Source organism: Rousettus aegyptiacus, unplaced genomic scaffold, assembly GCF_014176215.1.
Source record: "Rousettus aegyptiacus isolate mRouAeg1 unplaced genomic scaffold, mRouAeg1.p scaffold_m13_p_7, whole genome shotgun sequence".
In the NCBI taxonomy this organism is placed as follows: Eukaryota; Metazoa; Chordata; class Mammalia; order Chiroptera; family Pteropodidae; genus Rousettus; species Rousettus aegyptiacus.
In genome coordinates, this window is record NW_023416310.1 from 58,188,691 (window position 1) to 58,203,167 (window position 14,477).

Below are 14,477 nucleotides of genomic sequence, written 5' to 3' on the forward strand. Positions count from 1 at the left end.
TTGAAGTGCCATTTTCATTTTGTTCATCTTTAAGAAAATATATGTCAAGTATCCAAGTCAGAGTAACCATAATTGGTCTACCAATTGTTCTTTCAAGTCCAAATGGTATTTTGTATGTGTGTGTGTGGGGTGGGGGACTGTTTCATAGTGCAATTCCAACAAGTACACAAGTGCTTCCCTTGAGAGAACCATTGCACTTTGGTGTGGAGCAGAAATGCTTTATGAATACTTAGTTCCCATTTTGTCACATAGCATATTATAAAGATGTGTACCTAAGGATCAAGATGTGATAAAATTGATAATGTTTACTGCTTCAGCAAAGACATTTTAAGTGAAATTATCTTTTTGTTGTTTTGTTTCTTAACTTTGAGTATGTGGCGCTGAAGAATATAATTACTGCTAATACAGTTTGGTGACACTGCCTTGATTTATGCTAAGGTCCAGCACTGTAAATGTCAACACAGTGAAAAGACAAATTGTATTTTAGTAGTATTATGAAAATCATCTTGACCTTGCAGACCTCCTGAAAGGATGTTGAGATCCCCAAGGATCCAGGGACCACACTTTGTGAAACTGATGGATTAGATTATCTTTGGAAGGTCGTATCAGAGACCAGGACTAGGAGTTGCTTTGAGGAGAGGGACTCTATTTTACTGTTGTACAGTAACCTTTAGTATCCTTTTGTACTATTTCAGTTGTTTACATTATTCAAATATTTCTTTTTCTGGTTTAAAGTTTCCATTATTTATTAAAAAAATTTTTTAAAGAGCCTTGTACTTAGACATATTGAATTTCAAAAATAAAAGAAAAATAGTGTAAGTACTTAGGTAGGAAAACAAAAAGGTTGCAGCTAAAGAGCTTGTTTTCTATAGTACTTAATCTCAGAAGACAATAAAACAACATACAATTTTGAAGAAAAATATCTGTGACCAGTGAATCTTATTTCTGGCCATGAAGTTATTCATGCACAAAGAAATCAGGCATTTTTAGATAGATAAGACTTAAAGAATCTCTTAAGTGAAAAAAGCAGGTACAGAAATATATATATATATATATATATATATAGTGTGCAATGTTTTGTGTAAACGATGGAAAGTTATGTGTTTGCTTGTGTTCACATACAGAAACTCTGGAAGGATGTGCAAGTAATGAATAGTTACAGAAGCAGTAGGCAGAGGGGAAGTGGCTGGTGGCCACTGGGCAAATGAGGGATGATTAGGAGGGAAATTTTACTATAGGCTTCTCGTTGAACCATTTGAATATGTTACCTATTGAAAGCGAATTTAAGAATGGGAATGTGAAAATATTGGCAATGGACTTCTAAACTGATCAACTATATGTGTCAATGGATTATGAATATGAATACCAAATTAAAATTGAATGTAGCAGCTACTCATAAGATGGTGTAGAAGGTAGAGGCAGTGCATGCCTCCTCTAGTGACCACACCAAATTTTAACAAAACTACAGAGTAACTAGCATGCAGAGTTGCATGAGGTCTAGCTGAACAGAAGCCCCACAACTAAGGACAAAAATAACAGGTCATCTCGGGACGGTAGGAGGAGTGATCAAGACTCAGGAGGGCTATCTTTGCTACAGAGCTCCCTTTCTCACCTCAGGAGGGAGGGGTCTAGACTGCACGTGTGGCTCCCTAGCCCAGCGTTCCAGTGCCAGGAAGAGAAGTCCCACAACCTGTGGCTGTGAAAACCAGTAGAGGTGCATCTGAGTGAGATGGAGGGCTGCAGGAAGCCCTTTTGAAGGGCCCACGCCCAGCCTTACTTGTTGACGGACTCACTTGCTCTGAGCTCCAGGCTGGGGCAGCTGCTCCAGGGTTACCAGGCATATACAGGGAGGCACTGAGCTGTTGGACTTCAGGGTGAGGGTTTGAGGAGCAGCTATCTCCCAGACAGAGGCGCAGGCAGAAACCATTGTTCCTTTGTTTAGAATGCTCCCTGCCTATAGACGCAGGTGCCATCAACCTGGACAACACAAGTCGTTCTGCCCAGGGGATTCCCTGAGATTCCACCTCTCCCAACTTGTGGGCTCACCCAAGCTGCCTCCAGTGATTTATTCCATACAAACGGGTTGTCTTGGCTCCTGCTATGAACTGTCATAAAATCTCTCAGAGGCTCACAAAATGCAGAGAAGCAGCACCTGGCCTCGGTGTGCCCTGTACCCTCTTATTGAGTAGCCCCAACACCCACACTAATGGCTGCCGGCCTCGGTTTCTGATTTAGCTCCTCGAGGCACCTATAAGACCAGCACAGATGGAAGCCTTGGTGACACTTACCAGGTGCTCCTGGAGGTGCACAGGCTACAACTAAACTTGGCCTGAGCTGGACCCCTCTCAGGACTGTGCCACTGGGCCCCACAGCACACCTGCTATATAAAGCCACTCTACTAATACCAGGAGACTAAAGGGCCTTACGTAATACATAGAAACAGACACAGGGAGGTGGCCAAGATGGGGAGACAAAGAAACATGCCCCACATGAAAAAAAAAAAAAAAAAAAAAGAATTTGCCAGAATGGAAACAAGCAATTTGACAGATGCACAGTTCAAAACACTGGTTATAAGGGTGCTCAAAGAACCCAGGGGAAATGTAGATGAACTCAGTGAGAACTTTGACAAAGAAATAGAAAACATTAAAATGGAAATGGAAACCGTAATAGGGAGCCAGGCAGAAAAGAAGAATAAAATATCTGAGATAAAGAGTACATTAGAGGGATTCAACAGAGTGGATGAAGTAGAAGATTGAATCAGCTACATAGAGGATGGACACCTAATCAGAACATCAACAAGAAAAAGAATCCAAAAAAATGAGTTTAAGGAACCTCTGGGAACTCAAGCATAACAATCTTTACACCATAGGGGTACCAAAAGGAGAGAGAGAGCGAGCAAGGAATTGAAAACATATTTGAAGAAATAATGACTGAAAATTTCCCTTACCTGGTGAGGGAAATAGATATACAACCTCAGGAAGTCCAGAGAGTCCCAAACAAGATGAACCCAAAGAGGCCCACACCAAGATGCATCATAATTAAAATGCCACAGGTTAAAGACAAAAAGAGAATCTTAAAAGTAGCAGGAGAAGAGCAATTAGTTACCTACAAGGGAGCTCCCATAAGACTGTCAACCATTTTTTCAACAGAAACTTTGCAGGCCAGAAGGGCTTGGCATAAAATATTCAAAGTGATAAAAACCCAGGACCTACAACCAAGATTACTTTACCCAGCACAGCTATCATTTAGAATCAAAGGACAGATAAAGAGCTTCCCAGACAAGAAAAAGCTAAAGGAGTTCATCACCACCAAGTCAGTATTTCAGGAAAGGTTTGATGGTCTTCTTTAAGAAAAAGAAAAAATATGTATCAGAAGTCTAAATAAAGAATGGCAATAACTATATATCTATCAACAAGTACTTCAAGTGGAAAAGAATTAAATGCTCCAATCAAAAGATAGGATAAGAATGGATAAAAAAAACCAAAACCCTTACATATGCTGCCTACGAGAGACTCACTTCAGATTAAAAGACACAGAGACTAAAAGTAATGGGATGGAAAAAGATATTTCATGATGGACCTACAGAGTATTGTGCTGAGTGGAGTTAGTCAGATAGAGGAAGATAAATGCCATATGATTGCATATATATGTTAAATCCAAAGAACAAAATAACAACAGCAAAAAACAAAAGTGCACTCATAGATACAGAGAACATTTTGAGGGTTACCAGCTGGGAGGGGGGTGGAGGGGTCAGTGAAAAAGGGGAAGGGATTAAGAAGTATAAATCGGTATTTACAAAATAGTCATGGAGATAGAAAGTATAGCATAAAAAATGTAGCCAGTAATATAATAACTACAGTGTCAGGCACTAGGTTTATTGGGGTGATCATTTTATGAATTACATAGATGTCTAATCACTGTGTTGTACAACTGAAACTAATATATGCCAACTGTAACTAAAAATTTTTTTAATTGAATGTAAAATATGTTCTTAGTAAAAGCTTTATAATTTTAAATACAGTCATCATAATAAGATAGATTTGTCACTTCCATTTTAAATTAACAAAGATCAGGAAACAAGATGGTAAGAACAGAGAAAGATGGGAATAAGGATTTGTATTTGATATACCTTAATTCAATAGATAGAATTAAAAATAATATTTCTACCTTCTGTGTCACTACAGAAGATAAAGCAAACAACTATGGAAATACAAAACACAAAGTAAAACTTAAAATAATGGGAAAGCCAAATATTAATTATGATGATAAGTAAATAAATGTGTTTAAATTTCCCCACAAAAGGGAAAACTTCAGATTGGGTTAAAAAAAGTTTTTTCGTAAAGATTAAAAAGGGAAGCTAGATGATATACAAGGCCTTATATAGTTGGCATTCGAACATTCATTGATAAACAAATAAGATACACTTTCATTTCAAACTTCTAGACCACAAAGAAACATCAGTGTATTTGAAGACAACTTGTGAATGTCTTGCTATGATCACACTGCAATAAAAAAGGATGGTGGGTTGTTTCGATTTTGAGTTTTTGTTTGTTTTTGTTATGTTTTGGCTAGCTGGACATTTAAAACACCTTCCTAAGTAACGATTGGGTGAATAATAAAAATATTCATGCAAATTATTAAGAATGAAAGGAAAAATATTGAAATTCATAGGAAGCTACCAATGTTCTATTTGGAGATAAATTTATTTGAAAAGGCTTTCTTATTTGAGCACATTACTGCATAAGTGATTTGCATTGTGCCCAATAGTCCCTGTGAGGAGCTGCAAGGTGTTAACCACAAATAAGTACTCAACTGGTAAAACAGTGAAACATTATGGTAGATTTTAAGTTTTAAATAAAAAGGATAATCCTCTCTAGCAAATCCACTTAAAGGGGAAAAACTACAAATAAATTTAGAAATTAGAAATGATACACGTGGCAGAGATTTTAATGTATAAGAGATTGTTATACATAGTTGGTCATTTGCAACCAAAAGTATCCAAACTGGTATGAGTAGAAAAAGGACTTTATTATCCTGAGTAATTAAATCACCCTAGTCAAATGATGTGACCAGGACCTGGTAAAAGGAGAAATTAAAACTGTATGAAATATCAAAGTACTGTAAATAGATGTTTATATTCATAGGAAAAAAGATAGGAAAAAGAGCCATAAAATGTCAACAGTCACTGCTTCTGTGTAGGAAGCTTTGAAAGGTGTATTGGACCTCTCTGTGTTTTCCGATTTTTCTATGTAGACATGTATCAGAATTGATACTAAAATGTGTTTAATAGCATTTTTTTTTAAATTCACTATTATTCAAGAGGCTGGAAATACACCTTTACACTTTAAATATTGTGAAAACAAAATAAGAATGACTGGATAAAAGGAGTTTACCTTTAGGCATATGCATACGAATGAAAGGCTCACTAGATAGGGTCCTGCCACCCCACCCCTTTTTGCAATACTGACTGTCCCTCCACTCTCTGTCAGGATCTGTCACATTATATTCTTTTTTCCTTTCATAGCATTTTTAACTCTCTGAAAGTGTTTTTCTTCTCCTCTAATATATAAGCTATCAGAAGAGAAACCTAGCTTGTCTCTTTTCTTACTTTATCCTCAACACCTAAAACACTGCCTAGAACTCAGCATAAATGTATGGTGGATGAATGAATGTGAATGTCAGTGAAAAGATAAACACCCGGTAGTCCTGGCTGACTGTATTTTATCTTGTGGCTAGGTGTGTGTGTAATTGTATAATTGTTTGTTGGAGGTAAGGGTTGCCATCTGAAAGAGATTGATGACAAGTGATTCCATATTTGTTATTGTTGAACATACTAGAAAATCAAATAGAAATTTTGTCATCACAACATATAATAGTTTAATAAGGTAGTTAAAAATAGTCTTAATTCTCTTAATAAACCTCTTATTTTGTATTCTTAAATACAGAAGCTGTCACTTTATAAAGCATCCCTTTAAAAAGTATCTCAAAATATTTTGGCTATATGAATTATCATACCCAAGCCTCAGAAACTGTACTAAGACATGGTTTTAAAATATTTTTTATCAAATCTCTTAATTTTCTTATCCTCCTAGGAGAAAATGAGCAGAGACCACAGTTACTTTGTTCTTGGTTGTAATTACCAGGAAATACAAGACAAGTTCTAATATGACACAGCAATAAAACAATCAGCTTAAACTCTGGAAGGGTATATTATATTCTGTTCCCCTTGAGATTGTACTTAATAACTTTTTAGATATGCTGTAAAGATCACTTTGTATGTATGAAGCTACATTTTTTTTTAATGTATTTGATAATGCTTTTCCTCCCTTATTATACCTTAATCTATCTTCTATGTAGGGAGTATGGAAAAATCACTTATTAAAAAATCTCTAAAATATTAACAATGGTTATTTCCTTTTATATAATAGGTATACACATACATCTTAACATTTTTATATGTTCTCTATTTTGGAAAGCAAAATTAGGTTCTAGTCTGTAAAATTTCGGATACAATATTAAGATGTAAGCATTTTTTGCATTATTAAATGTTCTTTGGAAACATTTTTGGCTACATAATATTCTCTCTGTTAAGCATTTTTTTCAACATTTGTTTTGGACATTTTAGTAACTTGTAATTTTTGCTGTTAAGAATATCACTTAGATAACTACCCCTGTGTACAAATCTCTGTCCACATTCCCGTGTACCCTAGAGTGGATGAAATTAACTAGGACCATCAAATGGGAGTAAAAATTTATCGCCAGTTGCTTTTCATGAAAGTGTGTTAGTTTATATTCTCTAATATTGTATGAGGATGTCCTTTTCACTGAACCCTTATAAGCTCTGTTTCTGAACATATTTTCTTTGAATACTTCCCAAACCTCAGGGATAAGAGGTAAGGGAAGAGGAGAAGGTGGTGATGCAGCTGACGCCCTCTTTGCAACTTTTTATCTGATCTTCTGTATTCTATATGCAGCCAGGCAGGCAGTTTGTGGGAGTAACCAGGGAGACAGGTATCAAATAGTTTAGAGAGGAGATTGTGAAGGGTTTGTAATCCTGGCTGCTTACTACCTTGTGACTTTCCCAATTAAATGCTGGTGTGGAACTTTCCCAAAGTGACACCCTTCTCTAGTTTTGCCAAATGTCAATTTATGTGCCAAAAGTAATTTTCACAAATAAAAGGGTACTGCCGAATCCACCGAGGTCATTTTTAATTTCAGTGAGACTTTGTTTAGTAGAGTAGTTGGGTTGTAATTCATCTGTTCATTTTAACAAGTCAGTATTTATTGAGGGCCTTCTCTATACTTAGCCCAGTCTGGGATACAAAAGGAGCAGTTCCATTCCCTCCAGGGCTTCATAATCTAGTTGTGAAGAATAAGAAATATACAGGAGAATAATACAACTAAGAATGCAAAGTAGTCCATAATTAAGTGCCATAATGAGGGCTAACTACAGTTGATTAGTGGTTTGGAGTAATGAAGATTTTCTCATAAAAATGGGTGAGGACTAAGATGATTAGAAATGAGAGATTTGCTTTAGATAGAGTTCACTTTGAAAAACTTCACCTCAGGGGTAGTTGAGCAGCTTTTACTGGCTCCCACAAACTTAAGCATTGCAAGGCTCCAGGTTTCTGCCTGGCCTACTTTACTGATGCATATCTCAGAGCTATTCCTGGGCTTTCCTTCTGTGATGCTGAGTAGTTTAATTACTCTTGCTGTATTGAGTTGAAGAAAAGAGGCTTGAAAGATTTAACTCTTTGCTAACATTTTTACACATACTATTACTTTTCAACAGAGACATGACTAAGTTAACTTTGGAATTCACCAATGCCATTGTACCAATTGTATATTCTTTGTTAATTTTTTTCTAATATTCTTTCAGATTCATGGAAACAACTACTCTCATAAAGTGGACATCTTTTCTTTAGGCCTCATTCTGTTTGAATTGTTGTACCCCTTCAGCACTCAGATGGAAAGAGTCAGGGTAAGTTCTCCCCCCCTCAGAAAAGGTAGAAAAGAAAATGCTCTTTAATTTTTAAAAGAACAATGTTAAAAGGAGAGTAAGTTATTCTTAATACCCGCAGACTAGGTAAATACAAGTGAGAGAGGTGATGTGAGCTATACAGAGAGGATTTTAGGCTATTTGCTTCTATTTAAAGCTCAGTCTTCAAAAATTGTTTAGTTTAATTTTTTTTTTAATTTTTTTATTGTTGTTCCTTGTTGTTGCTAAATTCATGATAACATTATCTGGTACTCTGTAAGTCTGTAATAAGTGCACAGCTAGGGGCAGAGAGAAAGTGATGGTGGTGGTTGGTCAGAGGGAATTTTCCAGAAGATGAGTGACCACACACTCATAAAAGCTGGCAAACTAAGCATAATTAATTTTTTTTCCTCTCAAACCATGACCATGGTTTTTTAAAGAAGATAGTACTGAAAGTCTTTTAAATGTAGACCTTTGTCACATTCTTCTTCATCCTCCATAAGCGGTCACCCTCAACTTTTCTAGCTATTGTCCCTGGTACTTGCCTCCACATTTCTAAAATTTATGCCCTTGTCACTCACCATTTTGTTCTCAGTTTTAGACTTATCTATTGACTCCTGCCCATGGTAGAAGAGGATGTAGTTCTCACATAAAGCCAAAGGGCTCATATCTTCTAACCAGAAGGGCCTACCAAAATGACTAAATGACTAAATTTTAGAACCCTAAAAGCTTCCAGAAACAGATAGTAAACAGATTCAACATATGTAATGGATCAAAGGACCCTGTTAAGAAATTAATACAGCCTATAGAATGGGTGAGAATATTTGTGAATCATATATCTGATAAGGTTCAAGTATTTGGAATATATAAAGAACTATAACAGTTCAACAACAAAAAGAGACAAACAACCCAATTAAAAATGAGCAAAGGACATTTCTCCAAAGATGTTTTACAGATGACCAATAAGCACATCATTTTTCATTGGGGAAATGCAAATTAAAATCACAATAAGATACTAATCACACCATATAGAATGGCTATAATAATAATGATAATAAAATAACGTGTTGGCAAGGATGTGGAGAAATTAGAACCCTTATATATTTCCGATGAGGATGTAAAGTGGTATAGCCATTATGGAAAACATTCTTTTGCAGTTGTTTTAGTGAAAATGTTTACCGAAAATGTAATAGAAGATCTGCATGTTTAGCCAGAACCTCTCTGAAATTCTCTTAATGTAAAACAGACTATTCTACGATTTGACCATAGTCCTTTTTTTCAATCAATTATATTGAGGTATAATTTACATACAATAAAATGCATGCACTTTAAGTGTACAGTTTGTACAGTCAAAACCTGAGTTTTGACAAGTTTGTATACCCATGTAACCACTACTACATTCAAACTGTGGAACATTTTTATCCCCCAAGAAAGTTTCCTTTGCTCTTTCCCAGTCAATCCCTTCCCTTGTAGCCTCTGCATCCATCCCAGGCAACTACTCATCTTCTTTCTTTCTTTTCTAAAGCTTCATATAAATGGAATCTTTCAATATATATACTTATGTCTGCCTTCTTTGACTCACCATAAAGTTTTTGAGATTCATTCATGTTACTCAATGTGTCAGTAGTTTATTCCTTTTATTATTAATATTCACTACATATATACCACAGTTCAAACATCCATTTACCTATTGAGAAACATTTATGAATAAAGATGCTATGAACATTTGTGAACAAGTCTTTTTGTAGACACACGTTTTCATTTGTCTTGAGCCATTACCTTGGTAGAATTGATAAGCTATGTGGTCAGTGGTTTGACTTTATAAGAAAGTGTCATTTTACATTCCCACCAGCAGTGTATCAGAGTTCTAGTTCCTGTATGTCCTTGCCAACACTTACGTTTCAGTCTTTACAATTTTAGTCATTCTGGTAGGGGTATAATGGAATCATGACATGGTTTGAGTTTGTATTTCTCTGATGACCTAGACTATCTTTTCAAGTCCTTTGCCAGATAGCTGTATTATGATTATTTTCTTCCAGTCTGTGGCTTGCTATTTTATTTTATTAATGAGATCTTTCAAAGGTCACAAGTTTTAATTTTGAAGTTCAGTTTATCAATCTTTTCATTTATGCTATACTTTTTGTCGAAAAGATTCTCCATTTCCCCCACTGAATTATGACCAAGGTCTTTTTTCAGTTCTAAGTTTTATAATAAAAACCTTTATTTAAAAATGTTTCGTGATTAAAACTTAATTCTGTAGGTCCAGCCTCAAGCATTACCTGCACTTAGTTTGGTACAACCTACTTATTAGCAAATGAAACCCTCCATTCTAGGGCCTGCAGCATAGATTCTTCTAGTTAAGTTTCTGTTTTCCTTTAGTGGGAAGAAAAAATTCCAACATAGTTCTTACTTTATTTAAGTACACTACAGCTTATTTCTCAGGAAATATGAAGACTTATTTGCTTTATCTCATATCAAAACTGGTTTTTGTCATCATTACAAAAGAGGTATCAGGCACCATGCTAAATAGTTTGCCAGAATTACCTCATTTAATTCTCAAAACAGTTGTACAAAATGGACCCTATTATCCTTGTTTTTTAGATAAGGAAAGTGGAACATAAAGAGAGTAATAACTTGTATGAAAATTTCCCAAAGAACTTTCAAAAGCTTAGTTTTATACTCAGTGTTTAGTACAGTTGATGTAGTGAGTGATTGACTCACTCAGTAAATAAATAAAAGAAAGAACATGGCTTTTATCAAATGCAGAGAAGTTAGATACTAATAGAAAAAGTTATCCACTTAAGGACACAAGTGTCGATTCATGAATGATTGAATTATTTTGATGCAAATCAATCTCAGGTAAAATCCAGATGTCAGTATTACATGTACAGTTCAAGCATAATTATATATAATGATTTTATAGATTTTGATTTGATGGCACTTATGTGTAGATTATCAAGTCAGGAAAAGCTATTGATAGGTTTTCCATCAGTTTAATATTTACTCTTTCTCCTTAGTCACTCCATTAGAACATCAAAAGATATTTTATGTTTAAATCTATATATCAAAATGGTTTTAAAATAGTAAAACTCTTCTTTCTTTTCAGATCTTAACTGATGTAAGAAACCTCAGATTTCCACCACTGTTTATTCAGAAATATCCTCGTGAGGTTTGTATAATTCTTATCTTATATTTTCTTTAGAATCACATTTAGAACTTAAAAGGTCCTTAGCAGTCAGTTCATGAGTTTTCCTGTTTTACTGATGAGTAAACCAGAGGTCTAGAGGAGAAAGGACCTGGTCCCAAGAACACACACTTGCTAGAACCAAAGACTGGAACACAGAGCTGGGTCGTGGGCCTGCTGTTCTGTGTTCTATGCTGCATGACATCCTATTTGTAACAACCTTTCACTTCCATAAAGCTGAAATCCTAGCACACCCTCACAGGAATAGAGCTGCCATTATGATCGTGCCATTAATTACTTCATCTTAGTGAATATGGGCTTCTTTAAGAGGGGTAGGGGGTACTCATTTCCATTGACTGTGTGTAGAATGACATAGTAAATGGTTCAGAAGAGTAGGAAGGAAATTTAGCTTGGTCTTGAATGGTGAAAATTATGTGTAATGAACCTTTCAAGTTTCTTTTTGCAGTTTTTATTTTTAATTCATAAAATGTTTCATTCAGAAACATCATTTTAAAATTTATACATTTATTAATCTTGAATTTTCTTAAATAAGTTCAAGTAAATTAGACCGTGTCTTATCAAATTGGAAAAAGTCTAAATTTATCTTTTAATATTATAAGTATAATGGATTATATTAAAATGAATTTTATAATACTATACAGATACACTAACCTAAAAGATGTTTTAGTAAAATATGTTTTACTAAAAATTATTTTGTTATATATTTCACAAATTTGATAAATCAGTTTTTAAGGTGGCTCATAAGAATATGTTACATTAATAAGGGTTCAAAAAAAATCAAAAAAAGACTGTTAGATATTGACCTCTGGCATGATTATATTTTAATTGAAATTTTATTATTGAGATAATTGTACATTCACATGCAGTCATAAGATGAATTTATTTTTAAAGTTGGGTTATGTTTGAGTTTCAAGGATATGATTTAAAACCCTTTATTATAGTTAGAAAACAGTTACCCACAAATGGTCCATATTTATTTGGAGTAGGAGTTGGCAAACTCTGACCCATGGACCAAATCCAGCCTGTGGCCTACTTTTGTAATAGAGTTTTGAGACACAGCCATGCCCATTTGTTTCCATATTGTCCATGGCTGCTTTTGTACTTCAATGGCAGAGTTGAGAAGTTGCGTCAGAAACTGGCTCACAAACTGAATATATTTACAGAAAAATTTTGCTGACTCCTGAGTTAGGGAACTGTTTAGTGGTTAAAACGTGGGACTTTTATCACAAAACAATTTTTATATTTCAGTATGCTATGGTTCAAGACATGCTTTCTCCATCCCCCATGGAACGGCCTGAAGCTATAAACATCATTGAAAATGCTATATTTGAAGACTTGGAGTTTCCAGGAAAAGCAGTGCTCAGACAGAGGTCTCGCTCCTTGAGTTCATCAGGAACAAAACATTCAAGACAGTCTAGCAATTCCCATATCCCTTCGTCAAACAATTAGCCTTAAGCCATGCCCACCCCCTAACGGGACACAGAATAGCCCACGTCCTGGGAATGTGACTTTCCAGAATTGTGAACTTGAGAATTTGTTCTTTGTTCAATTTTATGTTGGACTATTTTGTCTAAGCCAAATCTAAACTAGATTTTTTTTTGGGGAGGGGGGCTGAATTCGAGCCAATTCTTGATTTTTGCTGTACATGAGGAGAGAATTATCACTAAGTCACGTGTGGTCCTTTTTCTTCGTTGGTCTCTTGAAATGGGCTGGCCACGCTTTATAGTCCTCATTTTTTGCCTAGGGAGGCAGAAGCAATCCCTAAAATATATAGAGAATGACAAAGGAAATATTTTTATAGTACAGAATAATGAAAGTCCCTGCATATCATACTATATTGTTCTAGAAATATGCTTTCTAGAGATACAGTGGTGATTTTGAAACTGATTTCCAAAAAAGCTGACTCCATTTTTGTCCCTGGTGGGTAAATTAGGAATCTGCACTATTTTGGAGTACAAATAGCACAGATTGTATAATAGTTTACGTCTATAGCTAGTTTTATAGTGCCATTTGTAGCATTAAATAGCTTTATTCCTTAGATGGTTCTAGGGAGAGTTTAAGAACTTTTTGCGCTTTACCTCCAAAAAAGGGAAAATGAAGTTTTTATGTAAACTGGTCAAAAGTTCTGGTTTGGGATGAAAAAAAAAAAGAAGCCGTAGTAAGAAATGAATCGCATACTACAACTAACTTCTTTAATTATGGACTTTTAAACCTAATAAGATCTTAAATGTCTTATATGTAATCCTGTAGGTTGGTACTTTCCTCAAACTGATTATAGATAACAGATTAATCATCTAACTTACTAACATGTTATTATTTTTGACTGTAAATATGTTTATTTTTTATTTATAAAAATTCTGAACTCAATCCATTTGGGTTGGTGGTATACAGAACACACTTAAGTGTGTTAACTATTGTGACTTCTTTCAAGTCTAAATGATTTAATAAAACTTTTATTAATTATTTATGGTTGACTCTTATTTTGGGAAATTAGCCCCCCCAAAGGGTAGTTTTTCGAATTTAAAAAACAGTCATACATCTACAAAGGATCATAACCCTACCCTCAAGGAAACTTACTCCAAACAAATGTCTTCTCTGTTACTTCCCAAAGACTTGACCAGGACCACGTCCTTTCTAAAATTCACTGGGCTCATAATCTAGAAACAGTTTATTACTGTTACGGCATTCGAAGTCTGGTAACACACAGGTCTCGGTCCTTATCACTGATGAAATAAATTTCCACTTAGTGACATTTATGAGAGGTATTATTTATTAACGGCACATTTTGAAGTAGAAAGCGAATCAAGTCTAAACTCGCTCACCACGTGGAAAAGAGGATATGTACCCTGGAGGGGAGAGGGTCATAGCCAGGGAAGGTAGAGAGCTGTAACCCTGGGGGAGGGGGAGGTCTACGTTATATTAGGGCTGTGATGGGTGCTTGCAAGGGTGTTACTAGGTGATTGGCACATGAGATCATTTTGATTGACAGTTGGCTGTTATGTATAACACTTGGCCTAGTGCACACATGCTTACCCAGAATTCTGTTATAATTATATTCGTGAATTTTCAAGCATATTATAATGATGATCTAATGAGGCCGAGGTTGTGGGCAGGTTAGGGTAGTACCTTCTGCATATGTGTCTCTGGCCAGATTAAACCAGCTATAGGTTATGGCCCTCCAGTCCTCTGTCTCCAGGGATGCAGGAAGGATTCTTGACCAACAGGGTGTTTTTTGGGTGATCTCTAAGATGGGTCTCTTCATTCCCCTGTAGCTCATGTCTGACTAGCTATCTC

General features: G+C 35.4%; 1 protein-coding gene across 2 annotated transcripts in view; it reads left to right on the forward strand.

The window, feature by feature from the left end:
* The window catches only part of EIF2AK3 (eukaryotic translation initiation factor 2 alpha kinase 3), a 69,341-nt gene extending 55,693 nt beyond the window's left edge, over window positions 1-13,648 (forward strand). For both annotated transcript variants that reach the window (XM_016147834.2, XM_036224345.1), the window contains 3 exons: window positions 7,880-7,981; window positions 11,085-11,147; window positions 12,432-13,648. In XM_016147834.2, coding sequence (XP_016003320.1) covers window positions 7,880-7,981; window positions 11,085-11,147; window positions 12,432-12,632 — 366 coding nt within the window. In that variant the 3' untranslated portion in view covers window positions 12,633-13,648. The remainder of the gene's footprint in view (window positions 1-7,879; window positions 7,982-11,084; window positions 11,148-12,431) is intronic.
* The last annotated feature ends 829 nt before the right edge of the window (window positions 13,649-14,477 follow it).